We start from the raw sequence: 19,194 nt of genomic DNA on the forward strand, positions 1-19,194 counted from the left end.
AGACCCTCGCCTGTGGCGGAACAGGGGCCGGACAGAGGGTTCCAGTGGCTCCCCTCCCCATCTCCTCTCTTCTCTTCATAATCGCTTGGATTTCTATTTTATTTCTTTAAACCCCCTCGCCGGAGCATGTTCCTTGTCTGAGCCAAAGCCCGGCGCTTCGCAGGCTCGCCGCCAACGGTTTTGTTGACGAGGCTGGGGGAGCCGTTTACCGGGGGATTAGCCCGAGCCGAACAAATCGCCCCCATCCATCCTCCACGCGCCTTGAAGCGCGGAGTGCAAAATCTGGAGCTTTGTGTTTCACTACACCCCCGTATTCCGCTCCCCCCCCAAAAAAACCCCTTTCTCCTCCTACGACAATGGACAAACATGATGGCCGTGTGTAAACGACGCTTGTCACTATCTACCATTTAACGCTCCGACAAGGAGCTCCGATTATCTGTTATATTCAGATTCTGTTGTAAGAACAGGCTTGTTTCCCTCCCCTTTGGCGCTTCATCTATACGAAATGATGATTATGATAACAAAAGCAACAACGATAGCAATCGACTCTATTTGTTATTCATTATGATGGTGGCAATAATTATAATAAATAAATCTGCGTTTATACAGAGCGTCCGAGAGCTTCTGCGCCCAGTGGTTCCACAATGCTTGACACCCCCCAAAAAACTTTTTCCCTAATTTGGGGCGTCTACAAGCTCTGTTTCCCTGCAGGCCCCAAACAGGGAAAGGGCCTTCTCTTCCAAACCCAAAGTATATGCCAACAAACAGGGCAAACCTCGTTTAGCCGCTGGCTTTCACCTTGCGCGTCCTCTAGGATTTCCCGAGCGCGGGTTGTATTTCTCCGTCTCTCCCACCAGCAACTTGTCTCCTCCTGCCCTCAATTGCTCACATACCCGGGGGGGTATTTTGCCAGCTCTTCCTCCGAGACGCCTCCTTCGCCCCCTCCAGCCTTCCTGCAAGCGGCAGCCCTTTCCAGCTTCCCGAGGAAAAAAAGGGAGATCTGGTAAGAAGAAATTGAAGGAGATTGACCTTGACGGGCTGAAAGAAAGGCATTCGGAAACTCGCCGGTTCTTCGCAGGAAACTCCTCAACATCCCTTCTCCGGGGGAAGACCCGGAAGGTGCTGCTGTCCAACACAACACGCCTTATGGGGACAGTCCTTTGCACCCTTGACCTGTGAGGAAACCCCCATTAAAGTCGGCATGGGGTTCGTTTTTGGGTAGAGAAGCATAGGATCGGGTTGCGCCCTTGCGCAAGAGCAGCAGCATTGTTTGGGGTTGCTTCCGAGAACGGTGGGTTTTGGATGAGTGTGTTTAGATAAGGTGGGGACACTCGGGTCTCCTTGGCTGAGTTCTTGCAGAAAAGGAAACACATTGTTGTCATTTCTGTAGGTGTTTATTCCCCCCCCCCCGGTAACAACACTGCGAGGTAGGTTTTGTGTGAAGGATCAGGCACCGAAGGGAGTCGTCTCAAAACTATCAAAACTTGACCCAGAACAACTTTAGGGTTGGTTTTCATGAAAGAAGCGTGCGTGCCCAACACTAGAGAAAAGGAGGCGGGGTTTTGGTTACATTATTATTTCGCTTCCCCTCCCGTCTAAATTTAGGACACGATCCAGGCAAAGTGAAGCTCTGTCAAAATCCTAATTGGTTTCAAGGGGAGAACTCTCCCTGGGCTTTTCAGTTTTGCGCGGTAAGACTGTAAGCTCCTAGCGGCTGCAGCGTCTAGGAAGGACCCCGCATTTTTTGTTCTGCTCCTGCCGCCGTTCCGGCTTTGCCTTCCTCGCCGAGAACAAGCAAAGGAGTCTGGAGGGGGAAGGGAAGGGAAGCAAGCAACTTCCCAAGAAGAGAGCAATGCTCTCGCTTTCGATTCCAGACCCAGGAAGGAAAAGAGCTTCAGTCCGGAAATGGTTTTTCTGGGGTTCTTCTGACCCGCTTCCAGGAGAGAAGAGGGAGCCTTCAAATCCTTTCCAGAGCGCTCACCTGGAGAGATCACCTTTCCAGAGATCACTTTTTCCATCGGAATTTCCAGTTCCAAGTCAGAAAGATGAAAAGGCGAAAGCAAAGATAGGCAGACAGGCAGCATAGACCGTCATCATTTGGGAACCAGGAGATCAACTGCGCGTTTATGGTTTAAATTGCAGGTACCGTCCCGGGCTGCAACCTGGGCTTAGTGTTGCACCCTAAACATGTTTACTTAAAAGCAACCCTGTAAGTGTGCTTGGAGACCTAAGAAGAGAGTTCTACTGCGACCACCCAAAGCCAGCAGCCTGTTCTCACAATGGCTATCTAGATGCTTCTGGGAAGCCGGCAAGCAAGACCTGGTTGAGCCCTCGGCGCCCTGACTTCACCGGAGGGCCAGGGGGTTGCCTAGTTGCAGCAGGGTTTCGAGTCACCGACCCTTATGCGCAGAAGCAGCCTAGGAGTCTCTCTCTCTGGAGAGAATGCAAAGTATGGTTCGTGTCACAAGAGGAGGGTGGCTGGAGAGGGCGGCGAGGACGAGGCCTAGCCCAGCGCCCCAGAGAGGAACCGAAGAATGGCTTTAGGTCCCGGCCCATTATTGGAGCCCAGCATTCCGTCTCCAACTGCGCTCGGCCAAGTGTCTCTGCGCGCTCAACAAGCGCGAGGGAGACGGCAGCCTGCTCCCATTTTGCTGTTGCGCCTAGCCGGCTTTAATTTTAGCAAATAACAACCAACCAACAAACAAACAAATGACGGTGAAGATAATATATACAGTATATGTAAAAACCATTTATCCCACCAATGGGCATCATGTGACTCTGAAGCATTCGGCATCCTGACTCTGTGAAAGTGGCTTTCCTAGGGAGAGTCAAACTTGCCTTCTTGCTTGTCAGTTGCCAGTATTATTCCGCTCTTCCATTACATCATATGGAAATGAATTTCACGGTTGCTGTTGTTTTTAGTGCATATCGCCTTTCAGCTGGAGTGCCAAAGGCGGTTGACAGTAAAACCTTATGGAGCTTTAGATCGAAGCTCCTCTTGACTCCACAGCTCCGATCTCTTAAATATCCATATACTGTACTGTACCCTCTTTTGACCCTGGATCTGTAAAGGTGTTTAAAACAACGAGAACAAGTGTGGTTTTTATCACCTACTAAACGGTTTTAGACCTGGCGGTACAGGTAACACCCAAACGACAGAGCGACCCACACTTTTCCTGCCAACAAAATCTGATCCGTCCTGTCAACGAGCAAATCGTAAACTGCCCCCCTTTCACTCCTAGCCTCACATTCCTGTAGATCAGCTTAACCCTATCCGTGTCTGCTCAGAAGACAGCTCTACGAAGTCCCATGCTTCCAGTCGTAGGCTGCAATCCTATACACGCTTCCCTGGAAGCCAGCCCCATCGAATGCAGTGGGGCTTTTTCAAAAAACGCACTTGAGGTTGCGCGTTTAGGCTGCAATCCTACGCCCACGGAAGAGCCTGGTCATGGCGTTCAAGTGGACATGTTTCTGAAGAGACCTGCCTGACTACCACTGAGAGCGGAGGCCGCAGCCACACTTGTGGGACTTCCTACTGTGGGTCTTCCCACAGTGGGACTTCCGAGGGATCCACCGGAACGAGCTCATAGGGCTGCAGGTTCTGCTCCATCCAAAGCCATCGCAATTCTCCTCTAGGATTCCAGAGGGGCGCGGCATTGCGCCCAAAGGAAAGTAACCTTTTCCGGCCATCCAATCTCTCTTTCTCTTTCTCTTTCTCTTTCTCTTTCTCTTTCTCTTTCTCTTTCTCTTTCTCTTTCTCTTTCTCTTTCTCTCTCTCTCTCTCTCTCTCTCTCTCTCTCTCTCTCTCTCTCTCTCTCTCTCTCTCTCTTCCACCGGTTTCTGCGTCTGTCTTAGATTTCCCTTTCAATGGGAGATTTCTCTCCTAATTGCATTACTTACAGTAAATAGACAGCCCTGCTGTTCTAGGTTATGGCGTGCCAACAGAAAGAGAGGAATTCTTTGTGTGTGTGTTTCAAAAAATTATAATCCAAGCTTATTTCACTTGATTGGCTTTCTCTTTTCGGTTCCAATGTGTTTTCTGAGTTGCTTTCTGCCTTTCGACCGGCTAATGCAGAGGGAGAGACCTATCCAGGCGCAAAGGGCGCCCCTTTCCATCCCACCCTCGCACCCCAGACTAAAGAACCACTAACAAACAGTGGGGGGAACGAAGGTTATCTCTTCCAGCCCTGTAAGGTCCGTGGCTTGGAATGAAAGTGTTTGGGGGAAAGGCAGTGGAGGCTAGTGATGCCATTTCAGGAGTCACACTAGACTCTGCTGCGGGTATTTCTGAAGGGAGACTTGCTTCAGGGGAGGTCAGGAAACAGCAGGTCGGGGCAGCGGTGTGAAAAGTCAACAGGGAGGCGAAAAGGGGAAATAAATGTACCAAAGAGAGGGGAGTGAAACAGTAGATGAGGATTCCTATGTTGGCCCCAAACCTATGGGATACTCCCAAGGTGGAAGGGTCTGGCACCTGTCATGGACCAAGCTGTGTCCGGAGGGCGGAAACAGCTCGCTTCCCAGGTGCGCTTTCCTTTCTGCCTGGAGAAGAGCGCTGTGGGACTCTAAACTTGCGCCCCACAGCTGAGCAACTCCGCTGATCCAGTGAAAGGGGTTTTCTCGATCACATGATAATGGCTGAAAGCCATTAAAAAGTTGAATCCTCAACTACTAAACCCCACCCCATTAGGGAGTTCCCTAATCCTGCTATTCCTTACTTCAAATATGTTCTCAAATTGAGGTTAGTATCTTTCTCGGTTCAATTGTTCCCTTACTCTAACATTATACCACGCATCCCCTGATCTTAGGAGGTATGGAATTAGATCAAACCCATACTTTTGAACACTAAAACGGTAAGAAACAGAGAAGTTTCTTCTTCCGGGTTTGCCTACCAGAGCTGAAAAGGGCTCCTCCAGAAAAGGCGTCTCCCAACACGCGCAAAGTCCCGCTTCCCGATCCCCAACCCGCGAGATTTCTTAAATCTGCTCCCTCGGTTCTTTCGAGTGGAATTGGGGACCCTGGAAGCGAAGCAGGGGCTCCCTCCAGAGTAACCGGCTTGCCACTCTTGAGGGCGCGATCCCGCTCAACGGAAGCATCTGGGAGATTGCTAACCGCGAAAAAAATGTGCGCTGCGCGATCCTGTGCACCTTGGGCAGGAAGTCGGTCAGTGGATTGATCTTAAAATCCTCCCTCTCCCAAGAAGGCGTGCGCAGGATGGCAGCCACGTGCTTCCCCGGCTTGCTCAGCTCAAGGTGGGACTTGGAGATTTGCTTAAGGTGGAGAAGATTGTGCCTCTTTCTTTCTTTCCAGCAAAGTCCCTCCAAAGCCCAGATTCATTCAAAGAAATCCGCCTTATTTCTCTCTCTCTCTCTCTCTCTCTCTCTCTCTCTCTCTCTCACACACACACACACACACACACACACACACACTTTCCCATTGTTAAAATGCGTTTTGAACTTGAGTACTGAACGCCGGATAGGGATTTGAGGATGGGAGATGGACTAGGGGAGGAGTGGGTGGGGGTGAGGGTGGGAGGAGCAGGAATACAATCTGGGCCCACACAAGCCAGCCCCCTAAAAAAGACCCCCTCCCTCCTCGTGGTTGCAGGGGGGGTTCTGGTTCTCCCCCTCCCTAGGAATATTTGTCACCGCTCTTGTCCATCTCTGTGGGGGCTGAGAGGAGTTTGACAGCTCTTTGTTGTCTGTATAAGAAGGGAGTTTGCGGGGAGGGAGGGAGAGTTGGGGGGGGAGCTGGTGGCAGCTCGCGGGCGAGAACTCCTCCTCCTGAATTATCCAAAATGGGTTGGCTATCGCCTCCAACAAATTGGACGGAGCCGCAGAGAGCAGCAGTCCCAAATCCGACCTAGAGGCAAGTGGGAACTTTTCAAGCAACCAGGGATCACTGCTTGGAGAAATAACCGACCCCCCTTCCCCTGCACCCCCCTTACAAACCCTTTTTTGGTTTTAATTTGTGTATTTCTTTGATTTTTATAAGTATATTAATCTCTCCTTTGGGGGGCCATAATAGCTTTTGCTCACCTCCCCCTTCCGCAAAAAAACTCCCGTTTTTCTAGTTCAGGAAGCTGCAAGACAAGTCTCCGCTTCGTGGGTTTTTGCTTCGTCTCTGCTCTGCCCAATCCCTACTTTTCCTCTTTTATTTCTTCTTCTTCACTCTTTTCCCCCTCCTTCCTCCCTTTTTTTGGGGTCCGGCGTCGTTTCCCTCCTTGCCCGCCCAGGAAGGCGCCTTCTCCTTGCGCCACGAGGCGGGGGGCAGCCCCGCAAGAGACCCTCCTCCTACTCCTCCTCCTGCTGCTGCTCGCCGTCCGTCCGTCCCGCCTCGCCTGCCTTCCGGCCCGGAGCCGCAACGCTGCTTCCCCGCGGACTGTCTCGCCTCTTCTGCCGCCTCCGCCTCCCGGCGCTTCGGATGCTCTAGCCCAAGACTCTGGGGCCTGTATATGGAAATAGTGGGGTGTCGAGCCGAAGGAACCGCTTGCCCCTTCCGCCCCCCAGCCATGCTTTTCCACGGCATCTCCGGAGGCCACATCCAAGGCATCATGGAGGAGATGGAGAGGAGGTCCAAGACCGAGTCGCGCCTGGCTAAAGGCGCCCAGATGAACGGCCGGGAAGCGGTAAGGAGTGTAGGCGGGGGGCATAGGGGGTGTCGGGGTGTCGGGGGAAGACTTGGGTCGCCAACCTGAGGGACGGGAAGGGAATGGAAGAGGAAGAGCGGGAGAAAAATAAAATAAAAGTGTAGCTAGAAGAATCAATCAACCAAAATATTGCAGGGGCATCTGAGCCTCATGTTCCCATTAGCGACAGTTTCTCCTCGCAAAGTCAGCTTTCTGCTTGTTTACATCGAAGCCGAGCTTGCCGAGATCGCGGGCTTCCCTGAACTCTGCGAAAGTTGCAGTTTTAAAAAGAGCATTTCTCCACTTTGAAATTCGGGAGGGTTTTTATTCGGCAGTTTGAATAGCCACATTTCACTATCTATATAGAGCCTACGAATATTGTGAAATCAGCTTGAGTCCATTCGGAGTTTTCATTCCAAGTAAGGTCAAGGAAGAGTTCAGTCCTGTTCGTGGTGGTTTTGTTTTGTTTTGAAAAAATGATGCAAATAAAAATGAAAGCGGGATCTAATCAAAAAGTCCAGCCCGTCTGAATTAAGTAAAATATATATAAATTTACTAGAGAAGACGCTCCCCTTGAGTTGAGTGGGACTTACTTCCGAATAAAGAATCTCGGGGGTCGAACAAGTTTGTTCTGGATCATTGCAGGTTGCGGTTAAAACCATATATTTATCACACGCACGCATGCATGCACTTATATACTGTATACCGTCCAGTATAGCCTACGCTTAGCAGCCGGGTCCTAATAAAACGCATTTATTCGGAAGCAAGTCCAGGGGCATTTGCCTTCTGTTATGTTATGGATTAAATCTGATTGCAACAGGGCAGGAAGTAATGTTTAATATCGCCGTGCCTAGCAAGAAGCGGAGGCAGTAATTTGCGCGCTGCCGTAATTTCTACACCTTGGCGGAGTTTAACTCCCATCCGCATACCCAACCCATCTTGGTACCAACATCGCCATTTATATAAACGCATTTCCTTTGACTTTTTTAAAAAAACCAGACAAGATTTCCTCCCGAACAATTTGCAAAGGCCCATTTAAAGTCCAACATAACTATCAACATACAGTGTTTGTGGAGAGGGTGAAGAGACCCGACTTAAAACGAAATATTCTCTTTTTAAACTCTTCCAATGCTGGGAAGGAATTCTTTTCGGCTAATATATAGGTTACCTTCGCTTTTCAACCCTAACGGCGCAGCTTGGGGGCGGGGGGGGGGAGTACAGCACTCAAACAGAACAGAAATCGGTAGTGATATTAAGTTTAGAGAAAGGGCTGGTTCTCTGCGCCCGCCCCCCCACTTCCGGAAATGGTAATAAAAATCTCTCATAATTTTCACCGGAATTGCATTGAGGAGCATGAAGTAAATCCAGAGCTGCACGCAGACTAAGCCGTTTCCTTTCAGATGGTTTAATTCCCCGAGAACTCTCTCTGTGTGAGAGAGAGATGAAGGAAGTTTCCTTTTGCTCCTAAATCTCAGAGCTTCCGTTGAGCACCCACAATGAACCGAAGGAAAGGCCTGCAGAAAATTCAGCCTCGCCTCTTTGAACTGGCCTCTGGGTCCTCTCCCCATCCCCCACCAAGTTCATTAAGGAATTGGAGCAGGCTGGGGGTGGGGAGGCTCTACTTGGCATTTCAAGCGCTTCCCTCCTCCCAGGGCTTTTTGGGGGCTGGGGGCTGGGGGTAGGCAGATGATTTTCCCTTCTCTTTTTGGGATTCAACGGTATTCGTATTTTTAATCAGCCCGGAGCCTTAGTGGCGTCTCCCAAAAGAATCCTCTGATTTTCTTTCTTTCTTTCAAAAGATAAACTTTTGGAGAAAACAAAAGCAACTCACAAACCCCCTGCATCCATTCAGATTTTCATAAGATGTCGTCGGCTTGGGAGAGCTTCTCCCGCCTTCCTGACTGATCGCATTTTGGATGCAAAAATATTATATATATATAAGTGGGAAATGGGTGGGAAACGACGTTTTAGCAGGGCATTTCGTCTTTATTTGGCATTTCTACCACTCGGAAGAATCTGATCTTTCTTTCCAAACTTCTGCAATCCGGTCCAACTCGGGATGTTAGGCCCGGTGTGATCAAAGGGATTTTCTTTCCAGTAAACATTGTTTGGATGGAGCTTTTAAAACCCTACTTTTAAACTGGAGCTAGACTTCCTCGGGGAAGTCGTTCTTCAGCCCCCCCCCTTTATTTTTGGTAATGAAGTCTTTCGGACCAAGTATTTTTTAAAGCTTGGCCTCTGATTATTTGCAAGAGAATAGAGCTGCTTTCGGTTTGCCGCCTTCAGGTCTTGCTTGGGAAGAAGCTTCTCCTTTGTAGGAGGCAAAATGAAAAAAGAAAAAGAAAAATAATAATGGGGGAAATAAAAAGATCCTGGCGGTGGGCAAGAAAACGGGGGGGGGGAGTTAAACTCGGTATCTTTTGAGCAGAGAAAACGCAGAAGTAAAACCTTGCATTGCAACCCGCTCCCTAAGTCCAGATCTTCCGCGGTAAAAGAGCGGCTTCTTCGCATTTCCGAGGCCGTACGGCTGAAAGGCCCAAGTCTGGGTCCTTGGAAAGCGCAGAGAGTCTGGAAAAAGGCGACAAAAAACCCACCAAAACCGCCTTGTAGTCGGGAATGAGGCCATGGCTAAGCAATAGGAAGGCTTTGGGTGCTGGAAACGACGAAACCCCTGCAGATTCTCCTGGCAAAAGTTATTTAGGGGTTGCCCCCCCCCTTGAGACCCACTGCGTATGTACTTAATCGGGGTTCGTGGATATCCTGGGTGGGTCTGATCCCGCAGTCCTGCTTTGTTTCCATTCCTCCCGGAGTTGTTGTTGAGTGTGGCTCTCCTTCCGCAGAATATGCCCCCGCTGAGCCCGGAGAAGCCTGCCTTGTGCGCCGGCTGCGGAGGGAAGATCTCCGACAGATACTACCTGCTGGCGGTGGACAAGCAGTGGCACCTGCGGTGTCTTAAGTGTTGTGAATGTAAACTGGCGCTGGAGTCCGAGCTCACCTGCTTCGCCAAGGACGGCAGCATTTACTGCAAGGAGGATTATTACAGGTAAAGCACCCCAGGGAGGGGGAAGAAGGGACCGCGTTTGGGGAGCGCCACGTGGCCCTCTGGGACTGCAAAAGACCGCCCCCCCCCTCATCCCGACCAGAAAAGGTGCCTCTACAATCCTGGCTCAATTGGATATTCCTGGGAGAAATCAACCAGGAGCCGAGGAGCACTTCACACGTGCATGATTTCCACTTGGGTCGCGTTCGCACAGATACGGGTTTATCAGTCTGCGCTGGCTCAACTGCTTACACACTGGGATTCAACTGCCCCCTGAAAATGACTTTCACGTGTGAATGGTGGGAACCCCCCTCCCCAAAATGTGGGAAGCTCAGCAAGAGCTTTCATGTCCTCTCCGATTGTTGTGGTTTTCGAGGGCATCGTTTCAGGCGCTTAGCTGCTGGGGTGGAGAAATCAAAGTGACGCATATGATGCCCGTGTGAAGCACTGAGCGTGTGTGTGAAATGTTGTGTCGCGGAAACGAACAAACATCGGGTCATGTAAAAGTCCTGCTCTAGATTTAAGAACCAATGCGTGCATCAATCTGGTGTATGTGAAAAAAGCGCGGATGGTAGCGCTTGGTCTGCGAGGGGACCATTCACACATGCAAAATAATCACCCCTTGCGCACGTGTAAATACGCCCTCAAAGGCCTCGGCTTGAGTGCAAATAAGAGCCTAGTAGAGGGCTGGGACGCTGGCAGAGAAAGTGCCTCCTCTTCCAGAGCATCGGGATACAATTCAAAGCATCGGGATACAATTCGGGAGGGACACTTGAAAAACGGTCCTGGGCATGGGCGGGCTATATCCTTCCCAAAACATTCCTGCCAAAACACCCCTCCAACACACACACTAAGCTGTGTGTTCATCCGAGTTTGCTTCCAAGCCTGAATCGGGTCGCGTTTTGCAGCTCAAGAAGCCAAGTTTCCTTGTGTTGAATTTCAGTGAGATTTGCTGGGCTGCAAACCCTAACCCTGCGTGCTTGGAAGGAAGCCCCATCGCACGATTCAGCCGTTAGGATCGAGCTGCTAGTCCCTGTTGAGCAGCAGGGCTGCTGCCCTCATTAAGCCGGCTGTGTAATATACTAGGGGCCTTGAAACCAGCGGCGCGGGCCACACTGTTGGTCCGGAGGAGACGCTCTCCTGAGCCCGCAGCAGGCGGGCGACAGCTTGGCCTGGCCTGACCTGGCTTGGCTCTCCATCCTGCACTCCGCCAGCTCCTCGCTGCTGAACCGGATCCTGCCCTCCCGCTGGGCAGCCTGGCCGCGCGCTCTTGTTAGCGCTGAGCTGCCCTCAGACAAGCCTTGTTTGTGTGCCACCCCCCTCTCCTTGTTAAAGAGACGCATCCGGATTTCTCCAGGTCCCTCCCAGCCTTTCCGAGTGAATTATAACACTCATATTTACACCCCGGCCCGAAGCTAGAACAATTGCCCATTGATTTCCGCCAAGAGAAACGGTTCCAAGAGACGTGCGCCTGGAAGCAGAGGTGCACTCCGGAGTCAGTACCACTGACTGACTTCGAAGGGATGGTGCATAGGGTTGCAGTTAATGAAATCTTCCAAAAATTATGGGAAAGGGTATTGTTTACTTGTCCCCTTCCCCCCTTTCCTTTCCTTTGGACAGCTTTTGAGATCCCCAGAACAAAACTCCCAAGGAAACCTAAACTTAAAGACGATGTCCCTCTGTATTCTCAGCTTTATTTCGCAGCCTTTCCGCAAAACGAATCTGCTAAAAGGCTCAGATGATTACCAATCCTTATACTGTAGAGCCAAAACAAATATGCGTGCCTAGAACCACGCCAGCTTCCCGGTTCCACAGAACTGCTCCCCCGGAGAGCATGATCAGTGTACATTATACCGGTGTAATGTGTGAAACTCTTCGTCTCTCGGGATGGAATGAGCAAAGTTAGCCTATTTCGGAGGGGACAGAATGCCTTAGTTTGGAGGTCCTGCGGTTGTCAACTCAGAGCCTGCTCCCTGCTCTCTACCTCCCTCTTCCAGTCGAAAAGGGACGAAACTGATGGGGGGGTGTGTGTGTTGCGAAATGTCCTGGAGCATCAGATTTGGGTTTCTAGAGCTATGGGGATTTGTCAGGAGGAACTTCCAGTATATCTAGATTCAGAACTTTTTTTAGGTTTCCCACTTAGAAGTCGCATCTTAATTGAGCCTGTCAGCCATAGCTGCCAAGTTTTCCCTTTTCTCGCGAGGAAGCCTATTCAGCATAAGGGAAAATCCCTTAAAAAAAGGGATAACTTGGCAGCTATGCTGTCAGCTTAAACCGTCGTAAAGAGTACGTCTAAACGCGTGCAAAGTGCAGTTGCCACTAAAAAGGCAACCGTGGAACTATCAAATATGAGGTTTCGGTGCGCAGTTGAATCCCAGAAACTCCTCGACCTCCTCCCAGCAACTTGTATGAGTTGACTGATGACGCCTGATGGGGGGCGTCATAATATTGGTTCTGTGGGCTGTCTCCATCTTTCATTACAAAAACAGAGATATGGGCTGACGTGCTAAGTAAACCTAAAAAGTTAGTCGATCAACTGAATCGTTGAAACGCTTGAAAGATGCATGCCAATACATTAGTGCTAGGGTTTCCATTAACGAAAGTATTCATATATAGTACTGTACTGTATTATATATTTTTCATTCTCGGATGAGGCCTGCAGCAATCACACTGGCACACTTCGTTCCCTCCCCCTTCAGTTTATTCCTTTCCAATGCATGCCGATTTGAAAGTGTGATCAATCGAGGGACGGTCCTTTTAATCGGGTGACAACCGTAGGGACTAGCACGTGTGCCAAGGGCCTAAAGCATATTTGCTCCTTAAAAATGCGGGGGGGGGGAGGATCCCGCCATTTTTGCCATCTGGATAGTCTCGCTACAATCGCTCGGAGGACAGCGCAACTCAGGCAGGCACATGAGATAACGGGGGAAGACAGGTGGGGACCCCGGAGCATGTTAAGAGAGGTTGCTGTGACGGTTTGGGGCAGGATCCGGCCCAAACGTAATGGCTTTGAAGTCCGGTTAATTCCAAAGGAGAGATTTGACCTCTCCAGGCTCCAGTGGAACTGAACTGTGGCCTTACTCTGCACCCCCCCTCTCTCTCCTCTGCCTGTGGACGGAGAAGGAAAGCCTGTTGGGTTCAATGGGGCGTAATCTCAGGGAACGGGGCGCCCCGGGAGGAGCAGTAGAACCGGGAAAATCCCCCTCCCCTTGAGCTAGAATGATCATACCCACTCTACTGTGTGTGTGTTTTTCAATTTAACTTTCCTTCTGTCTTTAACCCCCCCCACACAACACTGATTAATATTCTCTCTCCCCTCCCATATTTGAAATGGGGCAAATGGGGCACCTGAAGTCTCATTTCTCTGCCCGATTTTTTAAAAGTCCTTGCTACTCCGGATTTAGAAGAGGGCCAGGCCACCCTTGCAAAAGCTTTTAAAACAAACAAACAAACAAACAAAAAACAAACAAACAAAATAAACGAAAAACGAAACCCTTGCCACGCGTTGCCCCGTTTCTCCTTCGTCACAACTTCGCAAGCCCTTGACGCGTGTAACCCATGCAGACGACCACGTCGGTTGGTTTCTTATGAAAACTACGCGCATCTTCACTTCTCGGTCTCCTGAGCGTTCGCAGGCCGCTTGACGCGACAACAGGTCCGCAGGCGTGGTCGTCTGGATGGGCTCGGCGTGCCCGCTGGTCCCTCCTGCCGCCCGGTGGCTCTAACGCTGTGCGCTCTTCCCTTCAGAAGGTTCTCCGTGCAGCGCTGTGCCCGCTGCCACCTGGGCATCTCGGCCTCGGAGATGGTGATGCGAGCCCGGGACTCGGTGTACCACCTGAGCTGTTTCACCTGCACCACGTGCAACAAGACGCTGACGACGGGCGACCACTTCGGCATGAAGGACAACGTGGTCTACTGCCGGGCGCACTTCGAGAGCCTGCTGCAGGGCACCGATCCTGCCTCCTACCCGCCTCCGCAGCTGAGCTACACCGAGTTGGCGGCCAAGGGAGGAGGCCTGGCGCTGCCGTACTTCAACGGCACAGGCACGGTCCAGAAAGGCCGGCCCAGGAAGAGGAAGAGCCCAGCCTTGGGCGTGGACCTCGTCAGTTACAATTCAGGTGGGTGGCGACCCCGCAACTAGCCTCCGGGGCTACCTCCGGGCCGGGGCTACCGCGGGGGAAAGGGAGGGGTCAGCCTTCCTCGAGGAACCAGTCGCCCAACTTGGTGGGGCGTGGGCCTCAAACTCGCCCTACACGCCTATAAAGGCAGATTCACACGTGACACGCTGCCGACAGGGGGAGGGTGGCAAACTCGCTCGATTTCCCACGGGTTTCTTCCTCTCTGAAACCCCCCTGGGTAGTGCTTAGTTCTAGAGAAGAAAGGCGGGGAAGGGGTGGCATCTTGAAGGTTAGCAAACTGACTTGCATGAGCTTTTTGTGGGCTAGAGAGAATCGGATGCAGTGTAGGTAAAATATTCGGTGTAAAGAGGGCACGTCCCATTTAACTCCATGGGATTTAGTTCTTCTGACGCAACGTGTGCTCCATTGAATTCCACCCTGTCCTTGGCATTTATTTTCAGATTTAGGTTAAGGATTCAGCACAAAGAGAAAAAAAATATCCCAAGCAGTTCACTGACCTAAGGAGGGGAAACTATCTGGATCTTTCTTATTTTCTCTAGAACGCTCTTTTTTTGCTCCTAGAGGACCGAATTACAACCTACTTTGACTTTAAAGATAGGACACAAATACCCTTTGATTTAACTCGACTTCACTGGGACACGAGAGTTGTTTGAATCAGAACAGAAGCAGCTTGCTTTCCATAGAGGTGGCGGCGGTGGCGGTCGGGGGGCTAATTTTTAGTGCTTCCGAACGTTCAAAGCACTCCACATATTACTTCGTTGTAATCCTTGAACCAGCCCTGTAAGGCAGGCCAATATTCATAGCTGCCAAGTTATCCCTTTTTAAAGGGATTTTCCCTTATGCTGAATAGGCTTCCTCGCGGGAAAAGGGAAAACTTGGCAGCTATGCCAATATTATGATCCGCAGGTGACAGATAAAAGCAAAGGAGAGGGGCATTTACTTGAAGCTCCTTAAAGTTTGTGTGGCAGAGGAGAGATCGGGGCTGGGGAATCGGATGTTTCTCACGAAGGGATCCTCTGAATCTCTCTTCAGAAGCGGGTTCACCAGTGTTAAACAGGCTTTACTCTGCGCGTAAATTTACGCACTAAGCTACAGCAACGAAAAGTTCATTTCTCAGCCATTTCCCATCCCTTCTCATGGCCCGATCAATTATACTTGCTGAAATATCAGCAATATCATATTACTGGGGGTTGTTTGGGAGGGAAACAACCCTCGCAATTCGCCTAAAACGCAAGTGAGAATTATTTTCCGGTGATAGTGTGACCATCATCAGGACGCACAGCCCAACCCCATTTTCTGCCGGGTCCAGTCCCGTTTCTAACAGCCTAGGGTCCTTCCTGGTTTCAGGATATATTGGCCTCAATTCGAAACCGAGACTGCTGCCCGTCGGATGCCTAAAGGGGAGCGCAAGCCTCGGCGGGGCCTCCGCAGACTGTGCCGCGACCTCCAATTTAGCCGTGAAATCGCCCCCTCAGAGGTGGTCCCTGAGCATGAAATTTGTGGTTTGCTCGAATAGAGGCGCTCCGCGTTGCTTTGTCCCTGGCTGGATGGGCGGATGGTGAATGCGCGCAACTAAAGCTAAACCCAGAGCTGGATGTATGTTTGAGAGAATCTGAGCTCATAGGAGGCAAAAAAAATGAAATTGTGTGTGGGGGGGCGTTGACCCTGTTGAATCTGGAGCATTCTCAGGGAAAAGAAAGTCAGGGCCCGGGGTTTCTGTTTTGTACGGATTAACCTGAAATGATGTGCTCCGCTCTCCTAACGAACATGGGAATCTGCCTCATTCTGCCATCTATTGTCCACTAGAACTGGCAGCTGCTCCCCCAGGGCTTCAGATGGAGGGCATTCCCAGCCCTGCCTGGAGATGCCGGGGCCTGAACCCGGGACCTGCTGCCTGCAAAGCAGACAAATGCTGTGCCAGTGCGCTCCTGCCCTTCCCTGCGCCCGGCTCCAATCCGCGCTAAACGAGTTTTGCTTGCGTGTCTACTGGAAAGCGCCTTGCTCCGGATTTCACTCTCCCGCGCTAGCTGGAGGCACGAAGCCTCTCCTTCTTTCCTCCCCCCCCCACCTTTGGCAAGGAAGAGCGAGGCAATTTCGTGTCCTCTGATGCGGAGGGAGAGGGGGGAGCTAGAAGAGGAGGAAGCCGAGTTTTAATTGTTGGCTGTTAATTGGAAATGACACTGGAATCTCTGGCAGCGGAGCCGCTTCTAGGCTAGGCGAGATGTAGGAAGGCGAAGCGAGAGAGCGCGCTGAGGCGCCTCTCCTCTCCAAGGGGGCTGGGCAGAAGGGGGGGGGAAAGAGACTGAAGGGCTGGGGACTGGGCAAGGCACTGGGATTGCTTTCAGAGCGTTATGTGTTTTCATTCCACCTCAAACTAACAGAACCCCAGCCAATATATGGAATATAGATTTCAAACAATGCATGCATACAATCTTGCAACGGGTAGAAATCGTGGGGTTGGGCTGCAGTCCTGTTGCCCCTCACCTTAAACCATACCCCTCAACCCCCCCATTTTCTACTTTTTACTCTGAAAAATAGTTAGGTTTTTAGCATTTGTAGAACCGGAGACAGGAGGCAAACGGTACGGATCTTCCCACTGAAAACGTAGACTGCTCCTCAATTTCAGGGTTTTACTTTGCCCGCTCGGGGAAAAAAAATCCTGTAACTGCCCAGCTCCGAACGACCCAAAAACATATTTGCCAGAGAATCCTAGCTACCTTTTGAAGAGGGTTGGGCCACGATCCAGCCGAAATGGAAACATTTTTTAATGCCCCAGTACGGAGGAGCTTTCCGTTGAAATCTTATGCCTGGGTCTACTTTCCAGTAGAACACAGTGACATTTCCCTTCTGAGTAAATCCGATGCCGAACAGCGCAACCCTATGCGCGTCTATTCAGAAGAAAGAATCAGACATTACTCTCAGGTAAAAAGCACGTAGGACTTCAGAAGCCATCAAAGTGATTCGACCAGGTTGGATTGTACCATTTTCCTCCCACACCAGAATCACGACCCCCTGTTGTTTGAAAATAGTTGATTTCAGTGACGGCTTAAGTTCCTGCCTTGGGCAACTTTCGTTAAAGGCTTGGGAGCATCGGATTCGTTGCGATCATTCCTTTTCGCTTCAGAGCGTCTCTCTCTCTCTCTCTCTCTCTCTCTCTCTCTCTCTCTCTCTCTCTCCTTTTTCAAGCAACAAAGCAACCCTCCCTAGAAAATCGCTCTTAAAACAGGAGACAAAAGAAAAAGTGTTCAGTGTTTACTGGAAAGTCATGTTAGTTTGGAGATAGAGAGCAAGAGACAGAGCAGACAGATGGAAAAGACTATACGAAGACGGCCTGCACTAGTTTAAGGGCTTCCAACTCCTCCCCAATTGAAAATCGGCCCTCATTCGTTTGGCTGTCGTGTGTAGGAGAATATCCATGTGGACCATGTCCACAACCGGTTAAATATAATAATACTGATAGGGAGGGGGTGGGGAAAAGAGGAGTCAAGTTGGCATTGTTCATCTTTTGATGCTTATTCTAATTTGGCTGGAAAAGTGAAAGGCAAAACCCCAAACCACTGGAGTGGGTTGTCCCCAAATTAGACAACCTGCCTCTCTGTAATAACTGTGCTATTTATTGCAGAGCAGATCCGTGTCTCCAAAGGGGAGGCAGAAGGGACTTGCCTAGAATGTTGCTGAGTTAATTTCAGAGAATTAAACCTTAATCATGAACACACATATCTGCAGAAATAAGGGGTGTTTACATTAATTACAGACAGGATTGTGGTCTGAAGGTCCCATGGTTTCCAACAGGAGAATGAAGCACCTGCTTACATCTTTGCCCAAATATATGAATGTTTCCCTCTTCTTTTAAAGTGTTTAACATTGGCTAGATTCTGTGCAAAATGAATACAGAGCACTTTCTTATTTCAGGATGTAGAAGTAAGCAAGTGCTCCAATCATGCAGAAATGATAAGCTAAATCTCAGCTTTCTACTCTGTTTCTGATCAGAATTACTAGGAAGTAAGAATCCCAAGGCAAGAGTGCATTCAGGGAGTCAAGGCTGTCATCCTCCCTTAGTTTTGTTGTCTTCACTAGGCCTGTAATTATAGAGGAACTGGTTTATTTAGCACAGGTGTGGAGAACCTTTGCCGCCCCCCCCATGTTAATGAACTACAGTTCCCATCAGCCCTAGCAAGCATGCCTAATGGCCAGGAATGATAGGAGGTGTAGTCCAGTAATATTTGGAGAGCTAAATGTTCCCCATACCTGATTTAGCTGGAGGAAAGAACCTGGCAACAGGTTCTGCCTATGAAATCTCAAGTCAGATCAGCCAGTTAGCAGCACAATCCTATGCATGCCTAGAGCCTACTCCCAGGTAAATGGGTACAGGATTGGCACCTAGGTCATCTTTGCACAATGCGACCTCTCATTTCCCCCACACCTACAGGTAAATCTGACCAAAGTAGGTACCATGTTTAGAAACAGCTGCCTTCTGCTTTCTGTTCCCCATTAACAATATTCTAAAGGACACACAAATAGGGGGAATGAGGTTCCAGTGTGCTGTTAGTGGAGAGAGAGAGAGAGAGAGAGAGAGAGAGAGAGAGAGAGAGAGAGAGAGAGAGAGAGAGAGAACCATCTACTTGCCTGTAATGGGCCACTTTAGATTTCCACCCATCCCAAATGCATGCATAGCCTGATCTCTAATTCCTAGTGATGCAAGCTCCCGGGTAAAATTGCAGGTTCCAGATGGAATTCTGTGTATGCATCTTTTGGTGTAATAGCGACACCCTGTACAAGTCTACTTGGAAGGAAGTTCCACCGAGCTCTATAAAACTTGTTCCCAGGTGATAGGACTGCAGCTGAAGTCCCATTGAATTAAACATGCTTCTTGGGAAATGTGCACAGGTTTGCATTGTTGCTTAGAACTGCAAGCTGACTGCAATGCACACGTGGTCCAGTTTCCCATATTATGGTATCATTTGGCTAATGACTGGGGTGAGGGGCCTCTATTAGTTTGAAAGTTCCCCCCTGCAGTGGGAAGATCTCCTGTTCATGGGCAAAGCCTACCTGTTGGGCAGCAAAGTTACGGTGCTTTGTTACCCTGGACCACTTTCAAAACATACGGCACATTTTATTAATCACCTGTGCTGCCTTTACAGTTTTCAAGCAAAACCACAACATAGGCCACTGGCTATAATGTACATTTGATTTTCCAAATGGCTTTGTGTTCTGCTTTCTCTCCTCTTGAATTAATAATGTTGACAAGTGGCACAATGTAAGCCAAGAGGCATTCTTGCAGCCTAATTTTGACCTGTTTATTCGGAAAAGCCTACTGAGTTCAACAGGACTTCTTCCCAATTGAAGGAGCACATATATCAGGCCACAGCCTGATGCTATGGATGTTGAGT

At 50.0% G+C, this 19,194-nt stretch overlaps 1 protein-coding gene and 1 long non-coding RNA gene across 4 annotated transcripts in view; one reads left to right on the forward strand and one right to left on the reverse strand.

Annotated features, from left to right (window-relative positions):
* Positions 1 to 19,194, reverse strand: part of LOC148684988 (uncharacterized) — a 106,191-nt gene that overhangs the window by 4,051 nt on the left and 82,946 nt on the right. The gene's annotated exons all lie outside the window — the stretch shown is intronic.
* Positions 6,391 to 19,194, forward strand: part of LHX9 (LIM homeobox 9) — a 36,897-nt gene continuing 24,093 nt past the window's right edge. The window contains exons 1-4 of one of the 3 annotated variants that reach the window (XM_088673745.1): positions 6,391 to 6,634; positions 9,466 to 9,668; positions 13,413 to 13,783; positions 14,026 to 14,031. In XM_088673745.1, the coding sequence (XP_088529871.1) occupies positions 6,452 to 6,634; positions 9,466 to 9,668; positions 13,413 to 13,783; positions 14,026 to 14,031 (763 nt within the window). In that variant the 5' untranslated portion in view covers positions 6,391 to 6,451. The remainder of the gene's footprint in view (positions 6,635 to 9,465; positions 9,669 to 13,412; positions 13,784 to 14,025; positions 14,032 to 19,194) is intronic. The other 2 variants (XM_035123182.2, XM_035123183.2) reach the window with 2 other exon arrangements.

This window comes from Zootoca vivipara, chromosome 7 (genome assembly GCF_965207765.1).
Source record: "Zootoca vivipara chromosome 7, rZooViv2.hap1.1, whole genome shotgun sequence".
Lineage (NCBI taxonomy): Eukaryota > Metazoa > Chordata > Lepidosauria > Squamata > Lacertidae > Zootoca > Zootoca vivipara.